This window comes from Microcebus murinus, chromosome 1 (genome assembly GCF_040939455.1).
Source record: "Microcebus murinus isolate Inina chromosome 1, M.murinus_Inina_mat1.0, whole genome shotgun sequence".
NCBI lineage: Eukaryota > Metazoa > Chordata > Mammalia > Primates > Cheirogaleidae > Microcebus > Microcebus murinus.
The window spans coordinates 110,553,027-110,576,009 of record NC_134104.1 but is presented as its reverse complement, the minus strand read 5'-3'; the positions used below and the strand labels follow the sequence as shown (position 1 = coordinate 110,576,009).

General features: G+C 49.5%; 1 protein-coding gene across 1 annotated transcript; it reads right to left on the bottom strand.

Annotated features, from left to right (window-relative positions):
- Nucleotides 1–1,742: 1,742 nt before the first annotated feature.
- ZIC4 (Zic family zinc finger 4) lies at nt 1,743–21,636 on the bottom strand. Its single transcript, XM_012782814.3, has 5 exons — nt 19,826–21,636; nt 18,535–18,619; nt 11,966–12,583; nt 7,097–7,415; nt 1,743–4,969 (listed from the first exon to the last, which is right to left on the bottom strand). Coding segments are annotated over exons 2-5 (1,008 nt in total). The 5' UTR covers nt 18,605–18,619; nt 19,826–21,636; the 3' UTR covers nt 1,743–4,968.
- Between the last annotated feature and the right edge of the window lie 1,347 nt (nt 21,637–22,983).

The following is a 22,983-nucleotide window of genomic DNA, read 5'->3' as shown; positions in this document are numbered from 1 at the left end:
TAGCTCTTAACAAGTAAGTTCTAAATGTTTAAAGTATTGTCTTATTTAATGCTCAAAACAAACTCATGAAGGAGGGTCATTTTAATTTTATTTTACAGAGGAGGAAACTGAAGCACAGAAAGGTTTCATCACTTTTCCAGGCGCATAGGGCCAGTAGGTGGGTGAGCCAGGCAGGACAGTTCCTCCTAACTAAGGAGGACCACACCTGTAGTTTTTACCTGGCGATTTAATTCAGAGTAGTGAAAAGGAGGGGGAGGGGCGGGTAGGAAATCATTAGCTCCTTAACAGACTAAGCACCACCTGCCAAGGCTTCCCTGGGGACTACCACTGAGGGACAAGAGGTGGATAACTTCCCCAGAGAACAAGTGAGTGAGTTGATTCTAGGGTGAGGGTAGCCACCGGCACTTGAGGACCAGTAAATTCAATCCTGTGTCAAAGCTTACACCATTCAACAGTGCCCCAAAAAATAGAACCTCCATCTTGGGCTTCCCAGTCTCTAGAACTGTGAAAAATAAATTTCGGTTGTTTAGAAGCTAAAATAATAATGATGACAATGATGATGATAGTTCAAAGACGTCTGAGCTATCCTAGTGCCTGCGGGGCTAAAATGTCCCAGAATGCTTTCTCTTTCCTCTTCCCCTACTTTCTTAATTCCTCTGGGACGTGGAAGGTTCAACTGACAGATCTTTCCTTCTCCAAAACCCCAGAGAGGGATGCCAAGGACAGCCGACCCTCCTCAAGCTCTCTTTTCTATTCTCTGGAATGGTGCAGGCCGCGACTCCCAGTTGCCCTCGCAGTTTTCCTGGGTGGCGTGGGGGAAGCGCAGCTGTAAGGACTCCAGCCAACAGGACTGAGTCTGGAGCCCCGTAAGAGCCCTCACTGGGAATGCAGAGTTCATTCCTAATCTTGCTCCCCACTACAATACTTCTGTCGGGGAAAGGACTTTAATGAGTACTCTCTCTCAAAGAAGCTGGATCAAGGAGACGCAAGCCACAGCAGAAGCCCCTCTGACCTGTCCCTGAGGTGGGGTAGGGGTCCCTTCCACAAGAGGGACGGGAGGGGGCGCTAATTCCAGTGCTAATGTCCGTGGACCTCTGTTCTCCGTGATGCCATCGACAGGTCTTGGCTTCCCTTCGTGGCCTCCGTTTTTATACCCGTGCCTCACCCTTGTGCCTTTGAGCGCTGGAGTCCTTTCCCCCAATATTTTCTCCAAGACTGCAGTCAGTTGCCCTATGAGCTGGGTCTTTGAGGTGTTCTCTAAGGAGATTAGCATTCCCACCCCAGCAGCCACTGTGCTTCCCATTCCTTCCAGCTCCATGCCCCAGCCAGACCTACTGGAACCAACTTCTCAGGAGTTGAAAAGGGGCCGGGTGAATTGCTGTCTGATATAGCACCGCAGTAGGCGAGGGGGTAAAAGAAGAGCTGCTGGCCTCTTTAGGCTCAGTGCCAGCAATGGAGTCAGAAAGTTGGCTCTGTGATCAGGTGATTCTGACTCCTTTGAAATAAGCTCCCCAGTAGCATGACCAGATAAGAGTACACACTCATCAAGAGGAAAAACCCACCAAAGATCTCAGTCAGGGTCCAGGGAAGTGTCTTGTGGGCTGTAGCCTTCCAGTCTTAAGGCTTTGCAACCTTGAGGCCCGAGCAGCCGCTAATTCCGGAGGGATCCAGGATCCAACCAGGAAGATCCCTGCGGGCAAACTCTACCTGACACTCCAATAGAGTTTAGCTAGGGCTTGAAGCCAACTCGCCCTTTTTCTTTCTTTGTTTTGATTCCCGCCAAATACCAGGGTTTTCTCTGGGAATGCAGAGGTGGTTTGCGAAAGAGTGTGTCCTGCCCAGGGACAGACATGAGAAGACAGCCTTTCCTGGCAGACGCCAAGAGTATCCTTTTCCCTTCTTCCCTAATGTAATGTAAATTGGTTGATAATGTCAGTGTCACTGGAATGAAATTGGGACGAGGGAGGTCTCTCCCACGATGAAGGAGGGCAGCTTTGGGGGGGGGCTCTTCCATTTTGTTGTTCCTAATGACTAGATCCAAGAGATGTATCTGTGAAGCAGTATGGAAAGACCGAAGAGAGACTGGAGGCTGCTGCAGGTCCCCCAGTCTCTCCCAGGATGAAGAAGCAATAACAAGACACTCAGATTCAAAAGAGGAAAGGAACCATCACGTCATTTATTTTCAACGAAAATAGTAAAATGGAGCTCCATGTACATAAAGGCCTTTGGAGGGAAGAAGAATCACAGATTTAATTCATTTACATTTACATATTTACAACAAGATTAAGCTGTGGCTTTCAACTTTGTTTTTCATTCAACAATCACTTTCAGTCAAATACATAACAACTTATTTTTTCTTTCAAGTTAGTTCATAATTTAACTGATGCTAAGGGGATGGGTGATAAATCACAAACAGTATGATTAGAGAGGGTACCACATAGTCTCAGGTTTCATTCAGGCTTTTTTCTGCATGTGAATTATGATTACAAAACGTTTGCCTATCTGTATAAATCACATTCATTGCAATCATTACATTTCCCATAAATTAGCAATATAAACAAACATATGGAGACCTCCAGTAAACAAATAAAATCGATATAAGAGACAACATTTTGCAGCAACTATAATAACAGCATGGGTTACAGCTTGGAGAAACTTCTTCACAAACCATTTACTCAGCACACACAGAGTGGGGGGGGGAGGGATCAGCACATCCTTGTTTATTTAAACCACCTTTGAAACCACAATAGGAGGTTTGGGGAAACCTGAACAGGGTGAAAGTTTCTTTCCTGGGCACAATATAAAATGAAGAACTGCACACGTGAATGGGGGGAAGGATGAGTATTTGCATGCATTTTGGGTCACTATGTTGTAGACCAAACTTTCTGGACTCCAGTTGCCAAGATTCTGAAGAAAACAGGAAATTATTAAAATGTCTCTTTCCTTCAAGCCACTTTCCTTCCTATTAATGGCAGAAAGGGCTTGCTGATTGCTGCTAGGGGGAAGAAACACACAATGGGTCTATTTTTAGCAGAAGTGGCTTTGAAGGAGCAGGAAATATTAACAATCACTTGGCTGCAGCCTCTAGTTCCAAGGATCTTGGGCAAAAATATTGGGATCCCAAGGAGTCTCTCAAAGGAAGCTCATCTAGGTAACCCAACTTGGGCTAAGTGCAGGCCAGAGCAGAAGAAGCAGATGCACAATTATGAACTGCATGGATTTAGAGTATGTACACTCTGCCTGCACACTCTCTGCACCCCATGTTTCAGAGTTTGTGCCAAGGGCCCCCGACATATGCACATTTCACCCATCTAGGCCCTGACCCTGATGTCTAGGCATTGCTTTTGTTTTTATATCTTAGCAAGACTTAGTCCTAAAGTTATCTTTTGGTGTACCGTATGCATATTTTTTAAAAAGAAGTTTGATTTTATCTCTTTAGAAACGGTTTGAAACTAACAGGGCAGAGGGAGTTTGACAGAGAGGAGAACAAATCGCTGACAAAGAACCTTTTACGTTTCATCAGCGTTGTTAGGACGACAAGCAAGAATGTCTCAGATAATAACTCCCACTTCAAAGATTTCTCAGCTCAATAGAAAGCGGACCATCCTTTTTATTCAACCACAAGGACTGGCACTAAAGAAGACTCCACTGTTTGATTTTTTTTCCTCCGTGTTTATTTTTCCCCTATTCACTGGGGTACTTGGATAAAATAAACAACAAGACAATTAAGGGAACATGGACTTCTAACTTTCCTGCCATCTTCCCCACATCCCCTTGGCCTTGGGCTCTTGAGTTGGCAACCAGGACAAGACCAAGCCTGAGGATACCTTGCCCTAGAGAGAAACAAGTTAGAGGGACTGCAAGAAACTTCTGAGATGAAGGCGCAGAAGGGCAGTGCTGGGAACCAGAGTGGAAATGTCCCAAAGGCACAGTCTGAACTCCCCAGACTTCCCTAGGGTGGTTCCCTTCCCTTCAAGTCCCTATCAAGTCCACACCTCTATCCTGCTCAAGATTCAGAGAAGTGATTTGCACAAAACCGAGCTGGGGATGCTCATTTGTAAACCTTCTGAGGTTGCTCTAAAACCATTTACTTCTGACCCTGGAGCTTCTTTGGGACGCAGTCAGGATGCACGGAGTCCAGCTCCTCCCTTTCCTGAAAGCGTCCCCTGCGCCAAAACCTCCCACATCAGGACGCTGGGTGAACCCTTAAATGCGGGCGAGGCAGGTCCTAGGGAGGAAGTATATACTGGAGAGCGCAGTGACAGTATTAAATGGCGTGAAAGCAAAGGTCAGCGCAAATGTATCTTAATAGAGTGTCTGCAGTGAAGTGTGCCGCCTTTGAAGCGGCCGCTCCCCGCGCGCATTTCCATGGCGAGCCTAACGCGGCATGCTGATGCACCGTCAAACTCACACTTTCAACCCCAAAACCCAACTCTTTGAACAACCCGAGCTTGATTAGACCTTTCTCCTTTTCTTTCCCTTCTTACAAACCATTTCCTTGCCTTTAGAAACTCGCCATCAAACCCAAATGCGCCCTCTGATCACCGCAGAAAGCAGAAACAAAGGGGGCTGAGCTGCGATTCAAGCGGCCCTTTTCTTCCCTCACATTATTATCCATTTTTATTATGATCGGGAACAAGTGCCCATTCGCGTGGGTTTTGTTTACCGGAAATTAAATGAAAATGATTTAGTCCGCGTCAAACAAAAATATATACTTGTATACACAAGAAAAAAGGCCTGTTAGACGTAAATATTATGTCCTTAATGAAAAGCCTGGACGGGCTCCAGGCTCGGCCTTTCAGGATTTCAGTGCGACTTGCCCATTGCCATAGAAATCCTAACTTACCATGAAGATGCACCGTGGCGAAGAAACACTGCTTTGTGCGCGGGTCCTTTGATGTCGCAGGCGCGGGATGCGGGCGCTCAGCTGCGCGGAGCGAGATTACCTTTCCAGCAACGCGGTGGACATCTGTAACAAGCAAATGAAAAATTAAAGGCGATTAGTGGCAGACCAAACATTTTTATTTTATTTCATTATTTTGGATTGGGGTAGATGGCAAAACGGGCGGGGGAGGAGACTAGAAATGGAAAAGAAAAAAATGAGTCCCATTTAAGGCACGTGAACTTTTTAAACGTCAGCCATCCGCAGAAGTTGGGCAGAAGGAGCAAGTCCCGAAGATGCCCTCTGCACCTTGGCGGTAGGGCTGGTGTTTCACTGCCCTCGCTGGGCTAGGCAGCCTCTGGGCCCTCTTGTAGCGGGCGGGGGGGGGGGCGGGGGGGGGGAGGATTGCAGTCCACCTCCCCCATGATCGATTCACTAAGCATGTAGTATTTGGAAGACTGAGGTTTTTATGTGGGGCAACAGTCCCACTTAAGTTAGAATATTACTTTAATCGATAGAAGTGGTGGGGGCTTTGGGGCCTGAGTGAGAACTGTTTAACGGTATCTGAGGAGAGAGCAGAAGAAAGTTCAGCAAAGTGATAGGGCCAGGACTTGTTTGCTGCTGGGCTCAACTTTTAAAATTGAGCTCCTTAGGAGGTTCTCCCGAGGGGAAATATCCTCCCCCCAACACACAAATTCTTAGGAAACTGGAATGGGTCTACCAAAGCTTTAATTTTTTCTTTTCTTCTTCTTCTTGAAATCTTAGCTAGGATTTCGGGGCAGCCCCATTCCCCCTGCAAAGGGAAGGGGAAACAGGCCCTGATTCTTTCCCTCGTTGACAACAATAGCGAAGGCCTTCATCTCTGTGCCCCCACCCCCAACATCTGGTTCTTTTTTCTGAGAACTTCATACCCAGCATATCAAATACACATTCAATCTAGATCCCATTGGGTGTTTGCCTTTATAATATTTATTACTGCACATCAACTCTTATTAGCCCGCCCCTTTTTAAAATAAGACCAACATTGTGCGATTTTTGACAAAGACCATCACAGAAATTATGCGATTTCCCAAGACACTGCCGCCTAGGTCAGGTCCCTCCGCCAAGGAGGCCGCGACTCAGTGACGTCACCGGCTCGGATACACACCCGGAGCCCAAGCACCCTCACGATTTCACCGCCAGCGCCTCCACAGGGGTGGGGGGTGGGAAAGGGGTCTGGGAGGCCTCACAGCATTGAATCCTGAAGCCTCCCTAGCGCTCTTTTGTTTGTATTTCCTGTTGTTTGGACTCCTCCCTCACCCCAAGCATATAGTGTATATCAAGTCTGTGGACCGACAGGCAGACAAACATTTATCTGCGTGCACCGGAAGGTCCATGAGGGCCGGGCATGTTACCCCCAGGGAAGGGAGTGAACCCTCCCCCCCCCCTTATTTCCTTTATAGAGGTGGTTGAAAAATTTAGGACCTCTGTATTTGTGTTTCAAAGGATAGCGGGAGAAGGGGAAAGCGTAGGGAGGCAAAAAAGGAAAGAAATGGAAGGCAAGAAAATGGCTCTGGAATTTCTCCCGCCACTTGCCCGGATCTGAACTTTCGAGGTTGAGATCGATGGGAGAGGGGAAAGAGGCAAGAGTGAGATGCTCGGACTGAGAGCTAGGAACGCGTAGGGGTGGGAAAGGCCCAGTCCTCAAGGAAAACATTTCCCATTCTGTGAACTACGCGGGGAGTTGGTGGCTTTACGATTGCTACCTGCAGTTGCCAGGATTGCACATAAATTCTTCTAATTTTTTCCCATCTTCCTTTCTGTCTTTACCATTAACCCTGGTTTTATGCTGCCCAGTCATGAGGGCCTGTGGGACACGTGGGCAGTGGTTCTGGGTGTGAATGTAGAATAGACATGGGGACCATATTTATGCTTTAAAATAATGGACACTATATCAGTATATTCAATGAGCTCTAACAACTACTGGTGGTGGCCAGCTTTCTTTCCTTTTTTCCTACCTTCCTTCCTTCTTTCCTTCCTTGCTTTCTCGCCCTCTCCTTCTTCATGCCTCAATAACCTGGCCTAGACTCGCAGTCAGTGTACGCTGAAGCAGCTACCCCAGAAGTAGCCCTAATACCCGAGGCGGCGGCGGCAGCAGCAGGGCAAGGTGGTGGCGCGGCAGTGGGGGGAGCGGCGGGGGCTGCCCCCACGGGGCCAGAGCCCTGACACACGTACCATTCACTTAGGTCTGCGCCACGCGCCGCCGCCGCCGCCGAGGAGGCCACCTGGGGCTCGTGGCTGCAGTCTGAAGAGGGCGACACGAGGGCAGACGGTGTAGCCGAGTCGTAGCCAGAGCTGGGCGGCGGAGGAGAGCGTCCGTGCACCTTCATGTGCTTACGTAGCGAGCTGGGGTGTGTGTAGCACTTGTCACAGCCGCGCACCTTGCATGTGTACGGCTTGTCACTAGTGTGCACGTGCGAATGTTTCTTGCGGTCGCTGCTGTTGGCGAAGCGCCGCTCACAGCCTTCGAACTCGCACCTGAAGGGCTTCTCTCCTGGCGGAGACAACACAGAAACATTAGTGTTGATGGACCTTCTCCCCAGCTCGCTCTCGCTACCCTCCCCCATTCCTCTTGTATTTTCTGGAAAAGAATCACAAAAGATTTCTAGATTCCGTGGTGCCTTAAGTCAGGCACCCCCTTCTCCGCAGAGAGCGCGCCCCGGGCGCCCTCTCTTGCACGCCTCTACCCCTCCCCTTCTCCCGCCTAGGCTTAGGGGGAGGGTACGGAGGAGGAGCGACATTGACTCCATCTTAGTCGAGTTTCCATCCTCGAAAATCCTGATCCACTCGGGTATTTTCCTCCAAATTTTCTCCACTCGGAGTCAGAAGTACCTCTGCCCGGAGAATGAAGTTAACTGAGGAGTTTACATTTGCTGGATTTAAAGTTACTGCTCCAGCCAAACCTCTCTGTCCTCCACTCCCACCCCCACCCAGCGGTTGACTCCCACCCCCACTCCATCCTGGCCCAAATTGTTTCCTAAAGCTGGTTTTGTACAAACGCCAAGGCCAGTAAAATAATTTAAGGATGTGCAGCCGATGCACATGGCGTGTGCATTATGTGGATTCATGCTGCAGGGAAAGGTATTCTGAGCAATGATTCACTCTAGAGGCGATTTTTACAGGAAATGGAGCCCCCTCCCCCTTCCCTTCTACCCCCTGAGGGCAAACATTTAGCAGCATTCTTCAAATCTTGCCTAAACGGTCCGGGACCCCTCCCGATAAGCGCGCCGGCAATAATATTTTATTACGCTGCTCCGGCGGCTTCCCGGAGACCCACCAGTGGGCAGCTGGCCCTCCCAGTCCGAACTGACTTGCGAGGTCGACCGGTCTCCCTAGACCACCCCCACCCAGCTGTCCGGCCTCACAAGCCTGAGCCAAGAGGTTGGCGCGGCAGGGTCCGCCCAGACCTGAACCGGATCCGAGGTCTCTACCGCAGTCGCGCCCTTGAGCGCTGCGGCTTTGGGAAGAGACCAGCTGCTTTGATGAGGCCAGGTCCGGCTTCGCAGACCGGAGGGCAAGCGGGAGGTTGGGGTAGGCCCGCGAGGAGCTCGATCGGTAGCTGCGATGCCCTGTAGAGCCGAGGGAAGGCGCGAGCGCGCGTTAGGGTGAAAATACTAGCTGGACCCAGCCCCAGTCTGGCGCTCACCGCCGCGTGGATTCGCTGGCGTGCAGGGGAGGAAAGGACTCCGAAAACCCGGAAGCCCAAGTTCCTGCCGGAGCTACAAATGCTGCGGAAAGGGGAGAAGAAGGTATCTTGGCGCTTTGAACAAATGGCTGCCGTCCGGCGCGGCGCTCCGAGTTAAGGAAACAGCTAACTAGCGTCTCGCTAGAAGGAAGAGATGCAAGGCTGGAGGACTGTTGCCTTTGTGGTTGCTTCTCCCGCCGCTCCCAGGAAAGACAGGCACTTTGGGGCAGGTTTGAGCAAACAAAGCCCCTATTCCCGAGCCCTGTAGAGGCTCAGGCGGAGGGGTTTGCGCACAACCCGCGTCTCCGCGCAGGCTGCGGCTTGTGAGCCTGGGACTCCCGCAAAACCCAGCCTCTGGGTTCTCATCTTGCAGGGTTATTGCTAGTCCACTGGGCTCTCGCTCAGGAAGCTGCTGGCACCTGCCATTTCGAGTGTCACTGGCACCATTTTATGAAAACCAACGAGAAAGATGCAGAATAAATCAAGTGTTCCTATTTGCCCCTCCTTTTTTCCCCCTCTGATCCTTGCCAACATCTACAAAACCAAAACTTTCCTTCCTCCCTCACTTCTTTTCTTTCTAAAAATCACTTACAAAAAATCATGCAATTCTGGGCCTGCAAAAGAAAACAAGATTTCTGTCTGAGAAAGCAGAATAGAAATGGAATTTGAGGTTGGTTCCCCCTTCTCCCCGGAAATAATTCCCGCCACACACTTATCCCATCTCTTGAGCGCCTCGTTGGACATTAACGTAAAAAAAGAAACAGTAATTTCGCTCCAGATGAGGAGCGGAAGAGAAAAAGGCAGGGCACTGAGGCGATACCCGCAGCCTGGAAGTTCGCAGGCCCCTGGGAGGCCAGGTGAGGCCGAGTCGTCCGCGTCTCCCCCCACCCCCCGCCCTGCTGCCTCCGGAGCTGTAGGAGGCACCCTGGTCTCCTTGCTTGACATCCCCCAGACCCCCTCCCCCACCGACACACTGCCTCCAGTCCTTCACCCTCCCCACGTCTCTGGGCACTGCGCCCTGGGTGGGTGGGTCAAGGTGGGGAGACAGTGCTGGGCCAGGGTGGGCCCGGGGCTGCGCTGTGAAAGGTCCGGAATCTCATCCCAGAGAATCTGCAGCCCTGAAAGGCCTCCTCCCCGACCCCGCGCCAGCCCGCCTGACAAAGTTCGGAAGCGTCGGGACAGCCGGGACAGCGCCATTTTCTCGCACTTGTGGCTGGGTCTGGTTGTCCCAGCGACTTCGCTCCGACACGGGCTCTTCTCTTCTACCTCGGATCCCCAGCCTAACTCTGTCGGCCGCTGGGGAAGTGGGGGCGAGCTCCCGCCCGAGGGGTCCCGGGAGGAGGACGTCAGGCCGCAGGGGCTGAGCAGAGTGCGGGGGCCGCCCCGCGCCACCCTCGTTGCAGCACCATTGTTCCGGAATCGCTGTGACCGGCACAAAGTGAAACCTTTCGGCGGGGACAGTCGCCTCCAAAGCCAGGCCGGGGATTCAGATCAGGGAGAATCTCAACTCCTGAGAAATCTGCTTCTCTTCCCGCTTCCGCGACTCGAGGAAATGAAACGCCATTAATATTTGAAAAGGCAATTATTTTCCTGTTGAATCTAGAACTGTCTTCATGAATAATTTGTAGTGAGGTCTATTGCCATTTGAGAAACATTTTGTTGAGGTTTTTTCCCCTCCCTCTCCTCTTTTCACTACTTAGGAGGGGGGTTTGAGGGAAACATCAGAGCAGGCGAGGCTCCGAAGATTTTGTTGTTGTTGTTTTTAACCCAAGCAGTAATGAATCAGGACCGTAAGCGGAAAGAACGCACAGAGTTCTGTCCTGAATAGACCCAAACCTGAGCCAACCCCAGCGCACTGAAGTGAACTTGCTTCTGTGCTGTAGGTCGATTGCGTTAAGAATTTAACCATTTTCTGCTTCACAGACTTCAAACAGTGGGCCGGCAAAGAGCAGTAAAAGTTTGTTTGTTTGTTGAAAAATAAAAACTGTATTTCAGATGAGTTCCTTCTTCAGCTCAAGACTGTGCATCTACTCTGGGGGTTTCGCCGCCAGCTCCTGTAGTAGCAAGTCTGCGAGCCGGGATCAAGATCTCACCTATCCCCCTTCCTGGGAATAAAACTCGCGAGGGGGTATGTGAGGTGCATGCAAGGGAGTGGGAAAAACCCCGGGAAAGAACTTGGGAAAGCTGTACACTTCCAGACAGACAAGCTCGGAAATAAAGTACAATACTCAAAGTGGACTTTAGTCTGGCTTCTGTGTGTGCCAGTGTCCAGGCCCTGGACCTTCCCCTAGAAGGGAGGGTCTGGGGGGAGGCGGGATTTAGCATGCCAGCCTGAGGGAGTTCTTTGACTCTAATAATTGTTGATGTTACAGCAAGCATAAGGATGAGTAGGCAAGACGCCGAGTAGTAGGAGAAATGGGGCACCAGGCTGGAACTTACTTTATCTTCTCTGGTCCCCACTAGCCCCCTTCTCCCACCCCAAAAATGGGGGAGGGGAGAAGATGGTGACTTCTTAAACTTGGAGGGGAGCAAGAAAACTCTGGCTAAGGAGAGTACAAACAATGGCTGCTAAACTAATTAACGTAACTTCACAGGCTGTTCTGAAAGTGTGAAAACTTTCTCCTTGCAACTGCATTAATTAGAGATGCTTCTGGCCAGAGGAATTCAACTTTAAAAGCTCTTGCGTGGGACTTCTTTTTTTTCTGTTAACTAGAACTAACAGATGTGGTTGACACATGTCCCATTTTGTTTAACAGCTCCGTAAATGACATTTAAGGTGGATGGGTCCCGTTGGGTCTCTGCTAAAGTAAAAGTGAGGGTTCGCCAAACATCCCTAATGTCAGGCCAGCAAGGCTCAAAAATAGGGCCAAAGTAAGCCAATGAGACCTCCAAGTCCTAAAGAAGCCACTAAGGGCCTGATGACCGCCCCCAGTCCAGGTGGGTCAGATTATCAGGCTAAAGGGTGAAAGAGTTCTGCCACACAATTCCAAAGGGACCAGGAAAAGTTAAACAGTTGTTCCTATGTCTTTAAGACTTTGGGGAAACAGTAGTGTTTTTAAATACCTTAAAATCAAACTCCATAAGCAGAGAGCACACACAGGGACTCAGGCACGTTCACCCTTGTCCCCCAGAGCAGAAATCCCGCACTATCCTCCCTACACACAGCCTCCGGATACTTCTGTAATTCTAAGAATAGAAGCGCAAAATTAATTTTTTATGACCTTGGTTCATAGAAACAACACTAAAATACCTTCTCCCCACCACCTCCCTGCCCACCCAGTTGGAACTTGAGGAAATTCAGACCCGAGGCCCTGCTTCCCCAGAGGGTCCGAACGAGACAGAGAGCGCCCAATACTGACCTGTGTGAGTTCGTTTGTGTATTTTGAGATTTTCTGATCTAGCAAAGACCTTCCCACACCCCGGGAAAGGACAGGGGAAGGGCTTCTCGCCCGTGTGCACGCGGATGTGATTTACAAGTTTGTATTTGGCTTTGAAGGGCTTGCCCTGGCGCGGACACTCCTCCCAGAAGCAAATGTGGTTGGCCTGCTCCGGGCCGCCGACGTGCTCCACGGTGACGTGCGTGACCAGCTCGTGCATGGTGCTGAAAGTTTTGGAGCAGAGGCGCGGGGACGCGGGGCCGTCAGCCGCTAGCCACTTGCAGATGAGCTCCTGTTTGATGGGCTGGCGCATGTAACGGAAGAAGGCGCCGGGACCGTGGGGTGCGGCGAGGTTCACGGTCAGGTTCATGCCCCCGTAGCCATGAAGGGCTGCGGCAGCTGCCAGGGCGTCGCTGCGGGCCGCAGGCCCAGGCGCGAAAGGCTCTGGCCGCGCATACATGTCTCCTGGGAGCCCCAGACGGAGGAGTCCGTTCAAAGGACCGTTGGGGGAGGCCTGGGGAGGCTGCTCGTGGAGGCCCGGGAACACCGAGGGGCTGGAGGCGGCGGCGAGCTGGGGGCCATGGTGTCCAGAGCTGCTACCTGTTGTTGAGACAAATAGCGCGCATGAGAATGGGTGGCGTGGGCTGCACACTCCCAGGGCCCCGGGGGGCAGGCCCAACCCAGCCACACCACAGCTTCTGCCGTCAGCGGTAGGACTGGGAGCCAAACGGCGCCAGCAGTGAACCGGGTGAACAGAGCAAGGCAAAACGTTTCCGCAGCCGTGGGCCGGGTTGCTCTTGGGCTGAGTCCCCTGCCGCACGCACCGTGAGCTGGAGAAGGTTGGTGGCGGCGGGATAGGTGAAAGGGGCAGTAGGAAGCGGAGGGCTGAGTCTATGGGTTCCTGGGGTCTCTGCTCCAAAGGGATCTGACTTGCACCCCAAGTGCACTTTGGCGACGAACACCCCAGGGTGCTCCCGGGCACGGTGCCCTGCCAGGGAATGGAGGTGATAGAAGTGGTGATGTGGAAGGTGGTGAAAGTGGTGGTGGTTCTGTAGCGCCACAGCCATATATATTAATTTCAGTGTCCCACTTGGCTGAGAGAGGGCGGCCTGCTGCCTGCCGGCCAGAGCTCCCCGAAGCTCCCTGTGCCAGGCCGCTCACGCCACGGTCACCTGACAGTGGGGAGGGTAAATGACAACCACAGAAAACTTCTGCAAAGTTCCCCCCCCCAAGTTTTGAGTTTGGGCTTCCCCACCCCCTTTCTCTTTCTTGGTCTTTAATGCCTACGTGAAATCTCCTAAACTACAGAGGCAGCAGCGGGGAGCGCGTGAGGAAGTGAATAGAGATTCGGGCCGCAGCCCGGGCCCACCGAGAGGAACAATCGCCTAAATCGCTCATTGGCCTGCAGCCGGGCCCGACGTCAGTGATGACAGGTCCTGCCGCACGCGGTCTCTCTCTCTTTCTCTCTCCCCCCACCACCCCTCGCCCCCCCCTTCCCCCGCCCGCCCACCCCCACAGCGTCTCACGCTTCTACTGCTCATGCGCTCTGACCCGGGCACAGCTTCTTTTTTTCTCCCCCTCAGCCTCTTCCCCCTCCTTTCTTGAAAGCTGGGTGGATGGCTTTGCCTCTCGGCTCCTGGAAGTGAGCTGGGCTGGGTTATGCCTCCATTCACAACTTAGGGGAGGGGCATTGTGCTGTCCGTAATGTTTTCTCTGCAGCCGGGTTGGTGTTGCTGGGTAGCACCTTGGGTGCAGGGATGGGAAACTACTTAGGCAGTTTGCCCCAGGAACCGGGAGGTGGAGGGGGAAGGAATCGAGTGAAGGAAGCGAGGCTGCAAACTAGGGTGGTCAGGATCGGAGAAACTCCTAGGCAGGTGGCCCTTGGTCTAATTTTATTTTCTCGATTTCTCTGAAATTTCTCATTTTCCTCATCTTTCTCTTCCTCTTTGTCTCTCTTATTTTCCTCAAACCTCCTACCTTACTTTGCCTTCCTTTCTTTTCCTCTTTCCGTCGCCTTCCTCTCTATGCTCTCCCCATTTGGCCTTGCAAGCCCCAACTCCCCGGTACCTGGCGCTCAGATACTTGCAAACCCAAATATCTGGCCAGAACCAGGATTAGGCAGGAGGCGATGATGACCTGAGAGACTGGCCTCGAACTCACGCCCTCCTGAGACGCTGCTCCCTGCCACAGACGTGTGGGCCAGCTGGCCCAAGAAACAAAGGAGAGGGGCGTGCAACCAGAAGGAACAGGTTCTAGCCCCCTGATGTCCCCTGGCCAATCCGGCGTCCTGCACTCTTTACCCTGGTTTCGGAGGGAGCTTCTGAGAAAGGAGGTTTAAGGATGACTTCCACTTTCAGCTCTGGCCACTTGTTGCCTGAAGGCCGAGCCTCTGCCTGCCTCTGCCTCCCTCTGCATCACCTTAGAACTCTGCAGAGAGAGGACGCCACGTTTCCCACCCCAGACTCGGAGGGCCTGCGGGCTCATGGCCTCCACTAGCAAGAGACCCCCAGTGTTGCAGGCGCCATTATTGTGAGGTGGTTGGTCAGCTGAAAAAACTTCAGTTCTGGCCCAGTCGAGTATGCCATAAGTGGGGTGGGGGGGGCAGAAAGGAGGTGTCCTTTGTTTGCGCCCACAGGCTAGGGTCAGCTGCAACGTCTGGAGATTTAAAGGGCTGCTGGCCAGGCCCCCTGCCTAGCTCAATTTGGCCGAAAATGCCAGCTTAAGTGCTCAGGCCTCCCTGGCAGTCATAGAAAGCACTCCCCAGAGAAAGTCTTGGAATTTTTAAGAGAAGTTTTAAGGATTGAGTGAAATATCCCTTACCCCTTTAGCATATCTAAGAAGTTTGGGCAGATTCCAGGGAACTCTAACTCCTAGTTGATTGAAACCCACCCCCATCCCCAGCACCAAGGACTATTCTTACAGATTTCCTGGTCAGCAAATAAGGCTTTCTTTTAAATTTTTGGAAATAATTAACTTCTTTATAATGGTTTGAAGATTCTTTTAGACTTTCTTCATTTAATAATGCACTGTTCCTTGCTCAGGGCTGCACTTTATCTAGGGGTTAACTTCCACAACAATTTCTCTCATTTTGACAAGCCCAGGTCTTTCTGCTCCTTCACAGGAAGAGCTTGGGTAACTCTACCAATAGATGCTGTATTAAAACATGAGAAAAGAGCATTTGACTGCTAGACCACTCCTGCTCTCAAAACCAAGGGCTTCCACCCAGTGGTTTTGAAACTAGACATTGAAGGTTTGTCTTCTTTCTTGGCTTTCACCTTTTTTCACACTGCTCACTTTCTAGGGTTTACCCTTCCACTCAGAGGTGCCTCCTCTCCCATCCCTTGCCCTGTTTTCCCTTCCTCCAAGTACTGGCCAGGCCTCACTTCTAGCAGGGTGTTTCCACATCTCAATGAATTGTTTAAAGTCCCCTCCCTCACAGGTGTCTGTTGAATAATGCTGTTGTCTAGGCAATTCTGAGCTGAACTCATAAAAGGCTGCCCCCTCCAAAAGGCCTAAAATCAAAACCAAAACAAACAAAACAAAAAGAGAATGTGTTCTTCTCTGAGATCTTTTGCCCAGCTGTTTCTATAGTCCATACCTCAACACAAAGCTTAGTCAACTTTTGTGGCATTCAGGCCTAAGTGCAAGCAAACTTCTACAATAGTCCAGCAACTAAAATATTTTCTCTCCCATTTGAACTTGGGTGATCTATAACCAACTGTCCAGGATGTTTGTCAAATTCATCATCTGCTTTAGCTTTAAGACTAATTTGCACAATATGGATCCCTTAATATATACACTGTGACCTCATCTTCATTACAAGCTTTGAATAACTGTACAGACAGGACAGGGGTCTTTAGTTGTTTTAGGCTGTGGACTTCCTTGGAAGCCTGGTGAGCTTGAATTCCTAATAGTTCTGTGTTTGCTGCCTATATTCATAATAAAATAAAATGCTAACATTTCAATAAAATGTTGTGAAAATGAAGATGCATTTTTTTCCCATCCAAGTTTATGGAACCCCTGGATTCTAACCACTGGCTCTGTGGATTCCAGGGATAAGAAGATGAAGTTTTATACACATAGACTTTTAGCATTTTACACTCTTTCCTAATAACTTCACCTTTGAAAAGCTTTGAACCTATGTATGACTTTTTGTGCCAGCAGCAAAAGGGCAGACACATCTGATTCAGCCAAAATCACTGACAGTAGCCTGGCCCCATGGAGCTCCTTCCCAGATGCAGCCTTCTCTTTAAGTGCTGAAAACATCTGGACCTATCGGGGTAGATGCTTGCTTGAGTAGCCAGGGGTCAGGCGACTGGCAGGTCACTGAGGTTGCCTAATCATTGCAAGTTCTTTGGAACCATATGGTCTATATCTTGGTTGGCTAAACACAGCAATGGGACCAGACATTCTCTGAGCAGGACATTTCCCCACAGATAGCAATAAGGAAAAAAAACTTCTTTGTGTCACTAATATTTACAGATAAAGAACTTTGGGAAATTACCTAAGAATGTTCAAGGTGTATCTCTTAAATAAGCACCAAAGCAGTATCAAGTTGACCACAAATGACAGATGGTGTGATTCCAATGTTTGGAAGGCAAATTTGGTCTTTAGAGGGATCCCTTGGAGTCTTCCAGAGTCCAGAAAGCAAGGAGCCCAAGTTTCAGAGCTTATCAATTGGTCAGGAATTGTGTACCCTCAGTAGTCCTCAGATTTTTCTTCAGAAACTTACCTCTCTATATGTGCCTTCAACACCAAAAGCTGAAGCATTCTATTTCTAACCATGTGCAGTGTTGCAGCACTGGTAAGCCCACATTCCTGCTCTATTTGCAGAGAAAAAGAATATCCTACAACCCACAGATCTTTAGTAGATGTCAAAAAGATGCACTGGAAACTTTTTTTCATGGGGGCCTATTTGCAGCAGATTCCACCACCAGACCCCAAACATCCCTCAGTCTCCAGAGCTTCTGCAGACCAGTGTCTGGAGTTATTCCCTAAGCACTTTTCTTTACCTCAGCCAGACTGATGCAATGGCATAGACAAGTGATTTTTCTAGTCCAACTTTCTAGGAATAAGACATTTGGTGGTCCAACCATCTGCCAGAGCTTTTCATATTACTGATTCAAATTTCTCCCTTGGAAAGGAAAAGAGAAATGGAGGAGATTGCAGATCAATAGCTAGGCTATTTTTCCATTTTTCCATCTCTTAAGCAATGCTAAATGAGATTATTTGTTATGCCCAAAGCAGTGTCCCAAGACTGAGGGCCACTGTACAGAGGCTGGCCAAGCACAAGCTTTGTTACATGAATCTTCTGTATCTAGCTCTGCAGTCACTTGTTCAGTTCTTTCTTCCCCGTTTCTGGCCAGGTTGACACCCTAAACAAGAAGCAAATCTCTTTAGAGGCCATTTGCAGACAGACTTCAGGATTCCTGCAGTGGAAGGTTGTCTCTAGTCTTATGCAAAGAAATAATTTAAGCCCCAGGAGCCTGCCCATATGTCTAAGCCCAAATTGTGCAAAGAAGATGAAAACTATCAGGATTTTGGAAATAAAGGAGGATATTCTTCTTTTCTGCTATGGAAATTTGGGCTTTAATCATCATTAATGAAGCTGAAAATACACTTGGATAGAATTCAACTTTCAAGCAAGGATTCTGCAAAATGTCCTTTGACAGAAGATTAGGAAACATTGCTAACGGATCTTCCAAAACAGCATTAAGGAATCAAAACAACTGAATTTACATAATAACAACATATCTCTCTCTCTTTCTCTCTCAACTTCTGCCATCAAATCATCCCCAAATAATAGAAGAGAGCCATATTCTGAGTTGTCTATTCAACTATTGTAAAGACGGTTGCTTTGCCTACCAAGAAGGGAACATCTTTAGAGGCAACTATCAGCTAGTGGTGTAGTTGAAATGAAGAAAACTAGACTCTTAGAAGAGAAAACACCCAACCCTAAATCATATGCTTATTCTAAATGGAATATTAAATTAAATTCTCCACAATGAAGGTATTCCTGACAGAGTGGCTGTCAGTCACTCCCTGTTCAGACACCACATTGTGGGAACGTCGTCCCTGCCACATTGCAGAAGGCTGGTGTCCCTGGTAAAGTTGATGTATATCATGTAAACCCCATCACCAAGATCAAAGTCTGCTTCTTTCATGGAAGCCAATACATGTCAAACCTCATTCCAATCAAATCGTCCGGAAATGAATTCAAGATGAATATGTCATAGAATAATGTGACAGTGGAATTGCGGAAGGTCAGGGGTGGTTGTTTCAATGAGAGAGTCATCAAATATTAATTCTAGAACATCCAGATGAGTAGGCATTGAGGGGGATTAGCCAGCTGCCTGTGGGACGTTGTGTCATTGATTTGTGTGCAAATGTATCAAACACCAAGGTGTTATTCTAAGTTTCCTTTGAACTCAAGCAACACCCCCAAACCCACAATCCAACATAACCAAAAGACAAAATAATACTACTTAAAAATATAAAAAAAACAAAAAGACCTCAGCAAACCAATATTCAAAAGAGTATATTTAACTTACTTGACTCTTTCAGAGTATTTCTGTAAAGCCGTAACCGTTTCCTCATCACCAAGGACGTCTTGTATCTCATTTTCTGACTTTGAGCCTGTTTGGGAAGAAAACAGTAACAGTCAACAGTTAAACAATTTCATACATGTTTGTGTGGCAAGATTCTTTGGCCTGAATGTATAAATGAAAAAAGGTGTTGCTCTAAAGATAGTCTTTCAGTCTTTGACCATTTTTAAATTTGGAAGCTAAAGAAAAGGACTCTGCTAGGAACTGCCCAATATTTATTGGAAACTAATACATCTTTGGTGATAAAAAAATATTGAAAATAATAATTTTCCAGCTAGACTTTTATCTGAAATTTATTTGTTGTCCTGCCTTGCAAGTACAAGTAAGCGCTCTTTCAGTCAATGCTCAAAAAATCCATAACTTCTAGAATTTGAATTTACTGGAACCCCCATTATTTTTCAAATTTATTAATTGAATTTAATGAGGTGTGGTGAGGAAAGCCCACTGTTATCTGAGAGGATGGCAGGTTAAAATTTGAGTTAGAAATGTTGGAACTGAGAGGAAAGGAATTTCTTTGCAGATTTTCAAATCCTGTTCTCTTTATGTCCGTGTGGAACACTAGCTACATATTTCCCACATCCTCAGACCCAGCAGGAAGACCCATCACTACTTGATTTTTCAAAGTTATTATAAAATTCCCCAAATTTAAAAGGTATTGCTTTTATCATTTGGGCCAGACTGTCCCCATTTCATAGTTGAGAAGAGTAGAGATAACACTCCCCAAAGGTATATATGCATTGCTTTTCAGATTCACTTTGTGGCTAGAGCTACCAAGCCATTGGCCATCTTAAATTCTTAAACCCATCCTGAGGACCTCTATATTTGTCAGGCAAGGCTGAAGGCAGTTGAACAGCCAAACAGAAGTGATCCACCCAGCCGTGACCCTCAATTTGGCCTAGAAAGACAAACAGTCATTGAAAAGGTCTCAGGCTGGACAAACACAGCAAGTCCTCGGTCAGTGAGGATGTCTGCCTGTCTTGACACTGCAGCCTACAGAACAAGCGGTTGTTTAACTTGTTGAACTACAGGCCAAATCCAAGTGGGACTCTGTTATCTCAAAGGGTATCAAATTCTCTATGCGCAAAGATCTCATTCTCTCCCCCTCAACCCCCAACCCGCAAAGATCTCGTTCTCTCCCCCTCAACCCTCAACCCGGACTCCAACAAGCTTGACAGTTTCACCTTTCCTTTCCCTTTTTTTCTAGGTCCAGGCCTGGGAGGTAGGGGGTAAGACTCACCTTTTCCCGGAAGGTTTTATTTATTTTCAATTCTTTCTAACCAAAAGGCATCCTTCCCCAAAGGTTATAAGCTCCTTCCAGCACAAATCAGGAAAGAAAGGAGGCCCAACTTTGCATTCCTACAGAAGGGCAGCATGCTGGGCATCCTCGCTCTGAAATTTCCTCATGGCAGGATGTCTGGCACGGAAAAGTCCTGGTTGGTTGGCAATAATAGAATTTACTTTTTTCTTCTGAGGGAAATGGGTGTGAGGTTCCCTAGAGACCTCTGTCCACCCACAATGCTGCCCCAACCCAATTTCTAAGAGGTCTGGGTCACTTCTGCCCTAGGTCCTGTCAGCCCTTTGTGTATTGCAGACCCACAGACATGCAAACAAATGGTGCAGAGGTTGGTCTAAGGCAGGCAATAGGCACCTTAAGAGGCTGTCTCTGGCAGTTCTAGCACCCTGCCTGTATAAGGAACCACGGTAAACATCTCCTTTAGTTCAAATTCTGACACCACTTAGCAAACAAGCAAGCCAGTCATCTCATTAAAGGAGGGGTGACAGGATTTGGGAGCAGTCCTTGGGCCCCTGGACCTGAGGTCCCCACTAACATCAGGATATAGGAGTCTCACAAAGGTCTCTGTTTGGTTTTTCCCCAATGTTTGCTCCCCACACCAGCCAAGGCCACAAAATTACCAGTCGGGAGCACATCCTGGAGACTTTTTACAATCTGTCTTCTTCCCGCACCTTCAGAAGAGGAAAGGGTGCTAGGGAGCCCCAGTGATTGATAGTGCCAGATGAGAGCCAAGAAGATGAGGCAGGGGGTACGTGCAAAAGGCACCATTTTTATTTGCAGGCGGCGGAATCTGCACGTTGTGGGATCCACCTAGCCGGTGCAGGCCTGACTAAGGTCAGAGGTCAGCCGCAGCCAGCGACTTCAGTTCCCGACCCACTCCACAATGATTAACCCTCAGGCACGGCAGCAAAGGCGCGTCCGCCTGTCCGCTACAGCTCAGCCCTGGAGGGCGCAGAGCAAAAGCCCTAAACTGGGAATTCGCGAGCCAGAGAAGAAACGGCTCCCGACCTCTGCCCGCTGTCTGCTGCTGCCAGCTGCACCTCACACCTTTCTGGATCCCTCCATCTGGCCTTCAAGCGCCAGGGAGGTTGAACTGTGAGACTGGGTTGTGCAAGGGCCTTTACTCCTTCTCCTGTTCCCTAGAGAGAGGAACTCAGGTTCCCTAGCTCGGGGCTGAAGGCTGGGAAGCCTCCCCGTGCCTAGAGTAGAGTCTGCATCAGTGGATCACCCGCAGGATCAGCCTGGGCATTGAACCCTCCCTTTGAATCCTTTCCTCCCCCAACCTGCAGGTAGCTGAGATAGAGGAAGGGAAAGCGGTGCAGTGGCGTGGGTAGCTGTGAGGCCAATAGGTCGAAAAGCGGGGAGAAATATGACCTTAGAATCCAAAAGGAATTTCAGGGAGACAGTGCCAGCCGAGGTGTAGCCCTCCTAAGGCCCTCTCTCCATTCTTAATACTCTGCTGACTCCCAGCTGTTCCTGTGGGCGGTTGGTCGACCCCAAACTTTCAGGTCCAGCCTTCGAGCAAGTCCTAGCTTTCTTTCACAGACCAACTTAGTTCTCTTCTCACTTGCCCCTAATTTCCAGTGCCCGTGGGTCTAGCCAGAATCCTAGGAGCTGCGGCCTGCTCCCCAGAGAGCTAGTCGCAGACCTCCTTTGCAACCAGGAGAAAGCAAGCCAAGTCCCGAAACCACCGCCGGCCGCACACAGAGAGCGAATCCCAGCGGTCAGAGTCCTGAGGCAGGACCCGCCTCTGCTGTCAGGTTAGGGCGGAGAAGTTCCATCGTCTTGCTGCCAGCTGGGCTAACTTGGCTCTTTGACCCCGGAGAGGGAAAGCCAAGACCTTTCGGGCTATCCTCCTGGGGGCAGGGAGAAAAAGCTGCCTGCTGGGCCCCCCTCCCGGGAGCTGGGGGGGGGATGGGCGCGCGGGGGGAGGGGGCTGCAGGGGAGGCGCTCACTTCTGGCGAGGGAAGCTCCGAGCCACGATTATCCTTCTTGTCCTAATGTTGGGGTACCCAGGCAATTTACCAGGAGAGAAATGAAGACAGGCGGGCAACAAGCTACTCTTGGTTCCGATGCCAGTGGGAGCCCCATTTGTCCCCCTTTCTTCCCCTCCTCCTGGGAAGAAGAGATGGACTCATCCTCAGCGCTACCCTTCAGCGGAAGGGCCCCCTCCTTCCCTTAGTGTCAGTGGGGTGGGGCCTATATCCTCGGTTGGGGGGAGCAATGAAGGAGGAGATGGGGGAGAAAGTCTGGCTGGGCCTCCTTCCCCACTGGGGTTTGGGTGCCAACGGCCCCCCATGAGGGCGCTTGCTATGGCTGCTGCTGGGGGTACAGGTCTCTCCTGTCTGCCCCTTGGACTCACGCACTTACCCCACTCCACCTGTTGCCGGGGTCGCCTCATTTCTGCACATCACTTCGGGGTGGCAGAGGGGGGACCACAAACCCCTCCAAGCCTCTCTTTTGTGGTTCCAGCGAGGCGGTCATCCTTCATTTCTCCTTTTCCAGCTTTCGGGAAGCAGTTAGGGAATGTATGATGAAGCAGAAATGAGCCGTCAGGATGATATTTTAATGGCTTATATGTCACGTTGGTGCATGTGGCTTTGAACTGGAGCCGCTCGCGTTGCCTGCAGAGAGCGCCGCAAATCCCACTTGATAACTTCTACAACCCACAACTTTTTTTTTCTCACATTCACTCTTACCCTGTATATTTGGACGCGTTTCCTAAAAATACCCTCTTGTCAACGTCCCCGTTGGATTTTCCGCGGACTGAAGAGGAGAAGACTGATTTCTTTTTTGAAGAATTATTTTCCCTCTCCCCCTCCCAACGGCCACCCTTCCCCCTCAGGTCCCCTCCCTTGTTTTTTCTTTTCTTTTTCTTTGTTTTTTTTTTTTTTTTTTTGTGAAAGGCAGGCAAGGTGGGTTCAATATTTGTTTTCCCTAATGAGAGGAATACAGCCTCTAGAGAAAACTTTTCCTTGTAGATAACGTTTTCACAACTCCAGGGAAAGCAGGATCCCACTTCCCCTTGGTAGGTAACGGAAAACACTGAACTGCTCCGATATATCTTTTTTTTTTTTAACAAAGTGCATAATAATTAAAAA

Coding starts and splice junctions, on each gene's coding strand:
- ZIC4 (XM_012782814.3), bottom strand. CDS start 18,604: ATGAGATACAAGACGTCCTTGGTGATGAGGAAACGGTTACGGCTTTAC. Junction 12,584..18,534: donor AAATACTCTGAAAGAGTCAA/GTAAGTTAAATA, acceptor TCTCAACAACAG/GTAGCAGCTCTGGACACCAT. Junction 7,416..11,965: donor ACACAAACGAACTCACACAG/GTCAGTATTGGG, acceptor TGTCTCCGCCAG/GAGAGAAGCCCTTCAGGTGC.